Raw genomic sequence first — 13,232 nt, 5'->3', positions numbered from 1 at the left:
CAGTTAGAGCCACAAAAGGCAAAGATCATAGGTCGAGATAAGAGTGATTTACTGGAAACAGGGAGGAGAAAAGAAAGGGATAGTAACAGCAACAATACTGATTACAAAATGTACAATGAGAGGGCGATTCATACTGAAATGTTCACCAAGCCCAGGACAAGGACTAAGGAGGTCAGACCCTCTGGCACCCATGTTTCCCCCTCCTTCCTTCTCAGATGTGAGAGTCCCTTTGCTGCCCCTGGAAAACAAGAGGTGGGCAGGGGAAGAAAACACCAAGTCCTAGGAAGATATTCATTAAGGCAGAAGGAAGGGAATCCATAAATATTTAGTGTTTATTTTGATTTAGCCTTAGCTGATGGCAGCTCTTTCTTAAGTTGTTGATATTTACAAGGAAAACATTCTAGACATTGCCATTTTTAATGCAGAGATTTTGCTTTGTCAGTGCTACCTGAACACTACCTCGCCTTAGCCATGGAATAATTAAAATTTCTAGTAAAAAATGATGAGAATTAAAAAGAAAAAAAAAAGAAAACTTCATGTTTTTAAAATAATAACAGACTTCTTGTTCTGAACTTACTTGAACTATTTTGCATATATTTATATATTATTAAAACCAAAAGCTTAATTAAAACAGGATTTTTTTTTTTTTTTTTTTTTTTTTTTTTTTTTTTTTTGCATCTAGAGAGGCAGTTTTGTATAAACAAGCAATAGAGTTGTGGATGTTGATTATTCAAGAAGCTACCCCTTAGCCATTTTTGTGCCAGGGAAAATTGCATTTAATCCAATCACACTTTCAAAACTTTGATTGCAGCATGATACCAAACAAAGTTGTGCTACAGATATGGGACTCGTTGGAGATTTTCTATTATCCTCCAGATTCAAATGAACAAATCTGTATAATTTAGGAACAAACTGCAAACTCAGCCAATGCATTAAAACAATGCCATTTTCAGGTGTTGGCTTCCCAGCCAGACTGGTGGGAGCTGGAATTGGTACAGAGACAGCCCCGGTGTCTTCCCTTGGCATTTCCTTGTGAGGATTACATAAGAAAGCTGATGTGGTATAAACTCAACCAGCACATCCTCACAGACTGCTTTTCTCCCATCTCACCAGAGCACAGCATCACCTGCACAACTGCAGAGACAATACAGAATGCTTCCAGAAGAGATTACAGAGAGTCATCCCTCCAAAAATCACACATGCTCCCTCGTCAGCAACTCCTAAATTCATTCTTTAAGTGTGACCTTGCTGTTCATATTTCCTAAATGTTTTTGCAGTTTGAAATCACTATACACAAATACTAATACATATCTTGAAAAACGAATGGAAGCATTTTCAAGTTACTAGTGCGTTCTTAGCAAATATGTATTATTTACTTGATGCAAATAACTCTGGAATATAAAACGATCCCTTTACTTTCATGATTAAAAAAAAAATCAAACTAAACCAAGCATTAGTTCTAAAAAAACCGTACAAAAATATGCCCACCTAATGCTTTGTCACAACAAACTCAAAAGCAGAAAAGGAAATAATGCCAGTATCACTTTGAAATGTAATATCAGATATCTGTCAGAACTTAAATACTGAACCCTAAACACCACTGAAATTCATCTCTGTATGGGCAATTTGCACATCAGAGCCTGCATTCTCCTGTGCTGCTCCAACTGAGACCAGGGAAAGCTGAACAAATGGGAAATGACTCAGGAGAGAGCCCTGTGAGACACAAAGGGCCAGAAGTTCCATGTCTAGGAGCCAAAGAAACAGGAGTGACTAAGACTCTAAAAGGTTTTAGTGTTCAAAGTGAAGAATTACTCTGAAATTGAGTTATGACAGTTCTGATGGGCTCTCTGGGTGCAGAGTGCTTTTATCAATCAAATGCATTCAGTTGTCCTTCAGCAGGATTTATTAACTCATCTAGAAGATGCTAATAGAGGAATCAATGAAAAAACAGCGTATCAGAGATGGTGCCAGAAGAGTATCCATCACCCACACCAGGGTTTCTCTGTTCTTTGGCCCCTGCAGTCCCACCCAACCCAGCATACTGACATCTCTGGAGACACCAAAAGCCCTTGAGACTGGATGGCAACGCTGCACCAAAAAGGGACACCCTCGCGAGGATGTGAAAACAGCTCTACAAAATAATCTCCAATAGATGGAGAAATGGAAAAACTGGTAAATTTAGAGCATAAAAGCAAAATAGTAAATTAATTTTAAAAATAAAATATAGATTTCAAGAGGTGCAAGAAAAACATAGGAGCACCCCAAACCAGAAAACTCTATGTAGGTTGAAAGATGCTAGAAGAAAGCAGATGTAGCACACATCTGTGACATCTGCAATCACCAGCACTCTGAAATAAAAAAAAACCACCAGAAACCACCTCACGTAAAATCTAGTGAATCAACTCAAGAAGAAAATACAAAAAACTAACTGACCTAAATAATTCAGTACAGCTACAACATGAGTAAAATAAGTGGTGTTACAATTATTGTTACATGTAGTAAAAGACCCAATTAACAGTCCTCCAGAAATCTTTTTATTTCTTATATCACAGCTGTCTTCTTTCTCCCTCTGCCTGTGAAACCTTGTGTGGGGGTGCGAATTTAGATGCAAGGACCAGAGGAGAGTAAGGGAATGACAGAAACCTTAGATCTGAAGGCAAATATTTCTGTTTAGAACATGCAGGGACTTGAGCTTGCCCAGCTCTTGTAAAAGAAAGAAATGCTAGAATTGATAGAGGAAGTCTCATGGCTAATGGCAGCTGGCAAATGTCCTCACTGAGCAGCAACACTTTTTCAGCTACAGATCTGGAACAATCTGCATTTGCACATCTTCCCACATTATGGTATAGAAAAGTTCTTCTGGAAACAGAGCATTGTGTGATTTTATACATTTTCATGGTAAGCAGCAGCAAAGGGAAAAAAAGCAGAGGCCAATGGCTCCAGAGGGCAGGGACACTGGCCTGATCAATGTTCTAAGGTTTATTGGTTTTGTGGATCATTCACCATTTCCTTAAAGCTTTGCAGGAACTACCCAGCACTACCCAGTGAAAACACTACCCAGTGTTTTCAACATTTAATAAATCACTTCTTATAGTCACCACCAAGGCACTTTAGGCTTTGAGAGAGATACCTACTGGAATAAAAGAATTCTCAGTTATATGGGGAAATACTTAACATTTTAATGTAAAAACACTAATTATCAGGAAGATATGAGTAGGTTGTTTGACTGGCAGTGATGCTCTTTCTCCAAGGAATTGAAATAGGTCAAACAATACATTGACTAGAAACAAGGGAAATAATAAAAGCTATTTTAACACTAAGCTTCTGCATATTTCCAAGGCATGCAATCTAAAATTTATTCATTACTTCATTTATAATTCTGACATCCTTGTTGTGTGGACATGCAAAGTCAGGCTATGAAGCATTAACATTACTCTCCACATTTCCTTTCACAAAGAAACCCATATATTCTAAATTATGCATTATTTTTTAAATCTCTTTTCCTCACTTTATTTCTTTTAATTCAGTCTTCCGGAACAGAAAGTGGAAGGGCATGACAAGGTAAAGTGTCTTTGCAACAGTTCCCTCAATCTGCACTGCTCTGTCCTTGTGTATGGCTTACCTCAGAGGATTTCTCTTTTTCTCAGGTAAGGAGAACATTTTCCATCTGTTTTTGATGTGGCACTGTCAGAAGTTCACACACTGCAAATCCCCTTGTTTTTACTACCAGCACACAAAACCTGCTCAGCTTTATTGGCCAGCACTTTCCAATGCCAGTAATTAGGTAAATCACATATAGCTTTTTAATTTACACACACACTGTTTCAGCACAGCCAAGAGTCAGTCAACTGTGCAAAGGAAGAGCTGGGTAATGAGGCTCTTGGTGGGCTACCACAGCTTCAGAAATCAGACTGCAGTCAACAAAACTCAAGTTGGGCTCAGTTTGACCAGAGATGTCAAAGGTACATCTAATACCCCCACATCTGTCCAAATATTCTGCAATATTTCACAGAAAAATATAAACACGATTTTTTTCTATTTCATGAATCTTTGGCCTTTGGCTCATATGCAAATCAATTTAGTTGCATCACCCTCTGATCTTCAATTTAACACAAAATTATGAGTTCAACATCCGTGATACAAATCTAAGTCATTGCCTATTAAGTGAAACAGATTTTTCTGCTAAATTCCCTGCCACTGAGGCTGTTATGTTGGTACAAAAGTTTAAAAACTGAAACTCTTAGCTGGCTGCTTATTATTACAGAATTCACAGCCTTAGTGCAATAAGCCAGTATACACATTCTTGTTAGTGGTAAAGCAAGCAGCAAAGGGAAGAGAAGACATGGAGCTTGGGACTATAAGGAAAGACACTTGGATGAAGACAGAGTATAATGCACTCTGAAATTTCTCTTGGGAACAGCACCACTACAAGTAATACTCTGGTGGGGCTCCTGTTTTTCACCTCAGTCTCCACAAGCCACAACACTGTAAAGTTGCATTTGGAAGCACATGAATGCTCCTACATCCAATGTGCTCCACAGTTCTAATTTTATAGCCTGTCACCATACTCAGCCTGAGCAAAGCATCACAGGGTCTCACATGTGATCAACTAAGTGCTTGATTATTGACTTTCAGGAGATGTAATTATTAGTTAAAATCAGCATTTCCCATTTCAGTGCATTTAATTCATTAATTTCAGTGTTAAATTCCTATGGTGGAGGTGCTTTAGAGCATGGCTCACTGGCAGGTAAGGGGAAACATGCACACAGCTCTTTTAAATAATGCTACCAAGAAGATTATGAAGCATCAGAAACTTAATTAACACCAAAGCTAGCCACCTAAAGGAAGTCTAACCTACGTGCCTTCCACATTTAATAATCTCTTGAGCAGTTATGTTCTTCCACAACCATCAAGAGAGTACATATAATTCAGTCTTTTAACAGTGACAGCAAACTAGCAAGTGAGTGAATTATTGTCCCTCTTGTCTACATCTTTAAAGTTCTTCCAACTCCTTCTGAGACCTGAGCACCAGAAGCACACAAAGCACTCAAGCCTTAGCATCTGAATTTATTCAATGACTTATTAAAAAAAAAAAGCTAACACCCCACCATCTACTCCTTTTCTAACAATTCCCTGGCCCTGCTGCACACACAGAGCCCACAGCATTGCACACACACATCAAGGCAAAACAGCCCTAACTGCTGCTGAGTTCTGGTTACCATCAGCCACACAAGTTCTCTCTCAGTGCCAGGCACCTGTGGGCTCACCCAGTGGCACCCTGAGGTGCATCTCACCAGCTGCCAGAGCTTTTTGGGGTTACGGGCATTTCTGGACATGGCAGAGTTCACCCTTAATCATTTTTGAGTGACTGAAGCATTACTGCAAGCAAGCAGAGTGCTGGGCAGTAAACACACTCTGCTTTTTTCAGTAGAATCTGCTTGTTTTGGTGTGAGTTGTGGTGTTCTGGTTCTACATGACTGAATTAACCTGTACCGTGGATCCTTCAACAAAATAGTTGCAAAAGCTACGATTAACCACATTCCAGTAAGTACTTAACTCCATGGGAAATCATGAAGAAGAAATACATCCCTGAGAACTAAGATTAACTAGAATTTTTAAGTTCTCAAAAACACCCAGGTGAACTTTCTATTCATTAATGACTAAACAGATTTTGTAGGTCTTATGCTCTGCCTTCCCACCTTTAAACTTCTTTTAGGAAAATTATCATATATTCTTTTAAATCAGAGCTTACAAAAAACCAGACCAAATCAAAGCAATGCACAAAAACCTACCAACACTCTAATTTTATATAACTGAGAAAGCAGTGTAATTGTAGGACAAATAAATTCAATTCAGTTCTCCCCTCCAATGCTGCACAAACTCACAAAACACGAGGTCTGCAGGGTGGGCTTCTAGCAGTGTAAATTCAATGCTACACAAACCTCAGTCTTCCTTCACACTTCAAGTTACAACAAAAACAGCATGACAGAACAAAGCCACCACTACTTGACTGTCAGAAAGGATAAAGGCAATGTTAAAATAGCATCAACAAATTTGCACTGTAGCAACGTTTTATGATACTGGCGATTTTCCCCTATTCCGCATTAGGAAAGGAGAAGAATGAAACATCTGTAGCAGCTTTTCTTCTTGCTCTGAGAAGCTTTAAGATGCATTCTCACTCTTCAGTCCCCTCCACTCTGCAATTAATTGATTTAGATAATACAGACTATGTACAACTGTAGCATTCATCCAACTGTAGCAACAAAACTAGCCTTGAAATAGAAAACAGAAGTATTGCTTTGTTCTCCTACACTCCTGAATCAAATCAAATCCCTGTTAACCTAGGTTATCTACATTGTTAGCTAGCAGAGAACATGAAATTTCACATACTGAAGTTGCATCCCTGTTTCATTACTCAGATTAAGCCAATATATAATTGAAACTGAAATATCTCCTACCTTTACCCATGAGAAATTTGGACAACATCACAAGCACTTTGCTCTCACTGTACCGGTGTGATGGTCGCAAAGCAGTCAGCTTTGCACTGCTAAACAAAACAGCTTGAGGTTCAAGAAATCAGCAGTGTTGGCATCTGATATAGCTCAACTAAGGGGGAGGAGAGTCATTGTGAGATGTCACTGACAACTCCATTTCCACTTCTGTGCAAATTAAATGTAGGCTGGGGCACAGAAATGGAACATAATTAGACATAAAAAGTAGGACTGCAGGCTCTGGTTGACTGAAGATACCAGTACAGGAAAGAAAAAGCTAATTAAACCAGTAGTTTAACTCACAAACTGCAGCATTAATAATCCTAAGAACTACAGAACAACAACCACTAAGGTCCAGTTCTGGAAATGCAACACTGAGCACCTCCAATGGCAGCCTAATTCCATTGTAAAATCTCTCCATTGGAAAATGCATCATATACACACTGCTCTAGTGCCACCACATTGGAGAAAAACATATACAAGCAACAGATGTGATCACTGAAATATGAGAATACAATATGAGCAATTAACAATTGGGTGAGAGAAGATAACAGGAAAACTACATTATCCTCTTTTGATAGCTTCTAATTTTTAAAGCTGCTACACCTAACAACTGAATAACCATTCTAACTTAGGCCACTTATACATCTTTCAACCTGCTAACCAGAAAAATAAGCACAGTATTTCACAATCATGATTGTGTTAGGCCACTTTTAATGACATTTTATAACTAGAAGGGGATTTATTGTCTACTCAGAAGCTGCCCACTAGGCAGAAAACTTATCACTACCGCAGCTGCCTCTGAATTTGTCATGTTACAAAGCTGACTCAGACAGCGATTTTGTGCCAGAAGATCTTTGGCAGCAGCAGCAAAAATCCTAGTAATATCCTCTGGAAAGCACAACTGCTACTCTTGGAAGGGTGGAAAAGACCAAGAAAAAAAATCAGCTGATAAATCAGATAAGCCAGTTTCAAAATGCTTCAGTAATCATTGTCAGAAGTTCACACGAGATGAACCCTCTCACTAATTAACTCTTCTAACAGCATCCCAATTCACGTTTGTGGAAAGAAGTCCAGGCAGAAATGCTCTTCACAGTATTTTGCTCCCTCCTCTTCCAAAGAATGGTTAACTTTAGACTTTGTTTCTCCAGTCATGTTGCCTTTTAAATTATTCTCCTGTAATGTTGTCCAGGTCACAACAACTGGTACATATATACTTAAATATGTGAGGCTTTAAATCATGGGTAAAGTGTGTTCAAACAGTGGTTCTTGACACAAATAGTTCACCCAGTTATCCAGGTTCAAATTCAGGGCTTAACTGGGAGAGTCAAGACACAACTCTCTGCTCACACTGAGATATATTTGCTTCTTAGCCATTCCTAAGAAAACACGAAGATCATTTCCTCTACAATCTACCCCACTGCTCTCCAAAGTAAATCCTCCCAGATCAAAGATTGCTTTATTGGTGCAATTTCTGACCAAGGATACCAGGAAAGGAAGTGGAATGAGAGCCTGAGTAAAAAAAAAAAAAAAAAAAAGGAAGAATCAATCAATCAATCAGATGCTTCAGCCTAATTTCCCCAAACATAAATGACATAGGCTAGCAGGTTGTAAAAGTGTCAAAAAATCCAAGGCAGGAGAAGGAAAGTGAAAAAGACAACTAACAAACAAAAATGCTGGAAATTCACCATGTCAAGAAAGCACATCAAAAACCTGCTTACACAAACAGCTAACAGGTCCCTTCAGGAAAAACACTGAGAACTAAGGAAAAAAAAAAATCACATAAGACTACATTTTACATGAGATGTAACTTGGATGAACCCAGGGCTGAAGAAGTATCACTCATTAAACAGTGGGATATATCAAGTTTGTAAATAGCAGGTATGTAGTTAATTATCCAGTATTTATTTACATATTTTATCCATTCATTTCACAAATCAGTTGAAACTTTTACTTAATCTGCTTCCAACTGGGGTATAAGCACACCAGTGCTTCATCTCCAGTTAGACCAATATTAAACCAAGGCTACTGGCATCACTTTCTAAAAAGGGTAAAGTCCCCAACATGTAGCCAAACATCTAAGCCTGGTTTGGAAGTACTCATTCAGATTGAAATGACAAGGTAGTTCATTTTGAATCTGGGAATTTTTTTTCTTCTTCTTTAAAGAGTTATTTTTACATTGCTTCAGCTTTCAGTTTGTTTTTGCCAACAGTAAATTTAGACTGACTGCTCTAAAAAGCAGTGGGAAATGTGTGATGGTTTGGACCTAATTAAAACCTGAGCAAAAGCATGGAAAAATTGGGGGCAGGGGAAAGCACACCATCAGAAGTTCTGTACCATGCAGAGAAAGTGGAAATCTTTGGCTTCAGTCATGGTTAGGCTGAATTAGCCATCTTTTGCATAGGGAAAAGCTTCATAAATGAAAAGGTTTAAACAGATCCCATACCAGCCCCCTGGAATAGGCACTGGCACATATGAGAAAGACATACACCCACATCTAGGAGAAGGAGAGAGTCAGAATTTCTTTCCTTAAAGCTGATCTCATCTTTGCTGCAACAGCCTCTGTGGGGCACTGGAGGTTGGAGTGAGCTAGAACAAGCTAGAACAATTTTCAGACTATCTAGTTTGCATAAGCAATAAGGTTGGCATCTGGTGGCTCTAAAAATAAATATAACTCAAAAAAAAAAATCAGTCCTGAGATGGTAGAATTAATGCTTCACATCCCTTTGGCAGCTTGTATCTCTCCTTTTGCCAGCTACTCTATTTTCTTGCTGTTCTCTCCAGTTGAGTATGCTTCATGGTTATTCAGAAGATTTATGTATTTTCTTATGCTACTGCCTTAGTAATGTCAAACATGCAAGATGATACTTTCTGCTAGCTAATTCTCTTCTCACTAGATGACAAGGACTTCAAAGACAGAACAAACATCTTGAGTCTTTATAACCCAACTTCCCACTTGCGCACACACTGCATGCAGAGTTTGTCTGAGGCGGCAACTTGATAGCAAAGCAAGACACAGAGCACATCAGTTCTGCTCATCTTGTCCATGCAGATGAGCTGCTGGAGCTCAGCATCAGACAAAGGCAGCAGCACACCCTGCCACACACTTAATCATAAGGCTTGCAGGCTTATCTCTGAGCACCCACGAGATACGGACATTGCCGAAAATCTCAGCGTGTTTTTGTGGTATATCACAGTTCAAATCAGAAGGAAGTGGCTTTTGAGTACTGAGATCTGTACCACACCTGAACTGACAATTAGAAATGAAAAACTTACAGAATCACCAAGAGCCAGTTTCCTGGGCAAACCAGGAAACCAGGACTTTCAGACATCCACTGTGGCTGGATAAAGTCTCAGCTGGCATCAGCCAAGCCCAAAGATCTGTTCCACACACCATGGCTACTTCAATCAATATCTGTATAGTGCTAATATTGGGGATATTCCAAGAAATAAATACATGTCCCCAAATCCATGTATTGTATCCATGATTATCCTAACATGGCCAATTAGTGCTGCTAATGATTGTTTCAGAAAATAAACAGATCCCTGATGCTGCATTTTTCCATGCCAGCACAACTGCAGATGCATCACGAGGCCGTGGGTCTGAGAAACCCCACTTGACACACTCAGAGACTGCAGTGCCCTTCCACAGGCAGCAGTGCACTGTAACCACTGCTGGTGATTTTCCCAGGCTCTCATTCCATCACAGCATTATCAAACAGATGTGAGACTTCTGAGGACAGTGAACAACCAGGCAAACAGCTGAGAGCTTGTACATTTATAAAACTTTGGCTGAAATTCAGCCTTCCAACAGCTGCAGCCATGTTCATGACATTTTGGGAAAAAAATGAACTTCACTCCTATAAAGATTTTGCTTTTGCGTGCAAGTTATTGCTGCCCTATTTTAGGATTCAGGAAGGATTCAACACTTCACATCTCTCTCTCTAAGGGTAAAGTTAATTTTTAATGAATTGTAATTAAGAACTGAAGCCCCACCCTCTGTCCACCCCCACAGAGCTCATAACTCGAGCAGCCATCTCTTCTATTTCTTTCTCTCCCTCTTCAGCACTGGAGGCAGAATGTACAGAGAGTGGGACCCTCCCATCTCTTCACAAAATTAGACAGATGAATACACTGGGAGCACACCAGGAAGCAATTCAGATTATGGCATTATTTCAAAAGCTGTGTACTTTGAACATTCCTTGAAATGCCAGAAGAAATCTGAGGATCTGTAATTTTTTCACTTTTTGTATCTGGGACACGTTTTACATAGGGAGAACTTTCAGGGTTCTGAGCTATCCTAAAAATCAGAGTATAGCAAAAACCAGGACAGAATCTGCCCTAAAACCAAGAACAGTTACAAGTCTCACTTCATAGATGTTAATATTCTCCATATTGCTGTGAGCTATAGCTGATATTATTTGTCTAGCATCAGAGCTATGCACAGTGCTTCACAAAATGCAGGAAATGGAGATTTACTCCTAGGAAATTTGTCTCCCGAGTTTTAAGGAAAAACACACCATGTAAAGGGTCACAAACTACAGAACTACTAAGGCAGCCTTCCTCTCTGATTGGTATTCAAGTTTCCTTACAGATGATTTTCAATAAAGGCTTTAAGGCTGAAGAATTAGATATGCAGTCATTGCAAACATCTAGGCTTTTAGTACAGTGTTCACAATTATGACATAGCAATGATTTTGAGAAAAATAACACCAAAACAACAACTTGGCCGCACATGCCTTTTTTTTCCCTGCAGATCCACAAAAAGACTTATAAACTACTTCTCCTCCTTAGCTTTTCATTCCAGCACTTCCATGCTGCTTTGATCCGGGCTTGTTGACAGACATGTACTTCCCAATCCCATTCTGAACGAGGTGTCTAATTTTGCAGATATACTTCATTGCTTTATGCTCATTACCGTGTCTCTTCCTCATATAATTATGGCATCCAGGAGTCTGTACATACACAAACACTGTTTAGTTGCACCAGGACAGAGGCCAGAGCTAATAATATGCATGGGTTGTTGGCAGCAGTGAAAAAAATGTGGGCTGGTGAGTGCTCCTATCTGTGTCTGATTGTTTATGGAACCAGGCAGGTGCCACCAGGGATACTTTTGATGATTATGTGCAGGATTCGTGCTTGATAAGATGATGTCATTAATCTTACAATCTCATTCACCTGGTTTTAAATCAAAATGCAGTCCTATACATGTACGCATGCACGTGGCTATGTAGATACTTTTATAAACAAGCAAGCCAAAGTGCATCAGTTGTTTGGTGAAAGATTCATGAGGTGGATTGCTGGTAAACAACTTTGGCATCTCATCTCAGTTTTATCTAGGGAGAGGCTATAACATGAAAAAGACTAAGAAATTCTTCTGTGCTTCAGCAAGTATCTTAAACCTCTAACACAGAACAGCTCCCTACCCCTGGAGCTTTGGGTACCCCTGGCGACATTGGTATTGCAACAACTACGAGTTCACTTGGACAGAGGCTCTGGAAGTAGAGCTACTTCATTATTTTCAAACCCAGCAATAACCATGGGATGTTAAAGGCTTCAGCACATTAGTTACTGATCTTAAATCTTTTTAATGATATGAAACATTTTAAGATCCACTGTTTGTCACAGATAAAATATTCTCTGTGTTTATTTTCTGTGATCTAAAGCATCATATTCAAGCAAAGCTTATAAAGCACTGTTGATAGCAGTTAAGATTCTTGACTCATTCCAGTTTAAGCAGAGGATGCAAACCTCCCCTAGGTTAACACTATAGAAAGTTTTATTCCACTAGATACAAGTTCCATTAGATATTCAGTGGGGGAAAAGCATCTTGAATAAATCTCTCTCAAAACAGCTCTTTGGCCTCTATGGCTGATACACTACAGGACTATGAAAGGAATGGAAAACATAAAGAGAACAAAATCCCTCTATTCAGCCCAAGTCCATTAAGAAAAGCATGAATATAAATATCATCATTTTTCTGCCTTCTCCGTCTTCACTTTGCCCTGCTTCTATGGAAAGCCTTCTAAATGGTAAAGATGGAATATCATCTCTTAACACATCTTTTACAGAGGCTTCTGTCTCCCCAAACTCAAAACTAAACTTCTGCCATCCCAAAGGCATAGGAAAAAAACCAAGCAGGGGTGGGGGAGAAGAAAGTGCAGCCTATTTTTGAAGAGCAGTTTTCCAAAAGCACCCTCACTGCTCAAACAGCATCACTTTTGAACAGGCACAGCACTGACAGTGGCTTCTGGCAACCCCCAGCACAGGTAATATGAAATCACAGCAAAAGGAGTTGTCTGGGCTTTTTTCCCTTTCTTGAGGAAAGTACGCAGAGACAAACCTTGTCCTGAAAAAAGGCAATCTAACACAAAATAAAGGTTAAAATTATTAACCTTTAACAGAAATACAAGTAAGCCACAGAGAAACAGAGTGACCCACTGGGTGGGACACACACCATTTACAGCAGAGCCAGGAAATAAACCAAGTACACTTGAATCATTCTACATCCACTGTCTGAAATGTAATTTTCATTTTTACCAAAGTTTTCACAAATGAGGATGTGCACTCAAAACACCAGACTTAAATGCAGTCAGCAGCTTATAAAGTGCAAATGTAATGAATCAGCTATTTCTCATTCCAAATAACAAAGTCACAGAATCCAGGTTGGAAGGGACCTTGGGAGGTTGCTAGTGCAGCAACCTTCTCAAAGCTGGGTCAAACGCTGAATTTAGATTGAGT

The 13,232-nt window shown here is 39.3% G+C and overlaps 1 protein-coding gene across 3 annotated transcripts in view; it reads right to left on the bottom strand.

Moving 5' to 3' along the window:
* Positions 1 to 13,232, bottom strand: part of NRG3 (neuregulin 3) — a 394,400-nt gene that overhangs the window by 211,063 nt on the left and 170,105 nt on the right. Inside the window, exon 1 of one of the 3 annotated variants that reach the window (XM_036385192.2) lies at positions 6,459 to 6,489. The exons of the other annotated variants lie outside the window; for them this stretch is intronic. Coding sequence (XP_036241085.1) covers positions 6,459 to 6,486 — 28 coding nt within the window. The 5' untranslated portion in view covers positions 6,487 to 6,489. Of the gene's footprint in view, positions 1 to 6,458; positions 6,490 to 13,232 lie in introns of those variants that run through there. 3 annotated transcript variants of the gene reach the window in all.

This window comes from Molothrus ater, chromosome 8, assembly GCF_012460135.2.
Source record: "Molothrus ater isolate BHLD 08-10-18 breed brown headed cowbird chromosome 8, BPBGC_Mater_1.1, whole genome shotgun sequence".
In the NCBI taxonomy this organism is placed as follows: domain Eukaryota; kingdom Metazoa; phylum Chordata; class Aves; order Passeriformes; family Icteridae; genus Molothrus; species Molothrus ater.
This window is presented reverse-complemented; position numbering and strand designations above follow the sequence as displayed.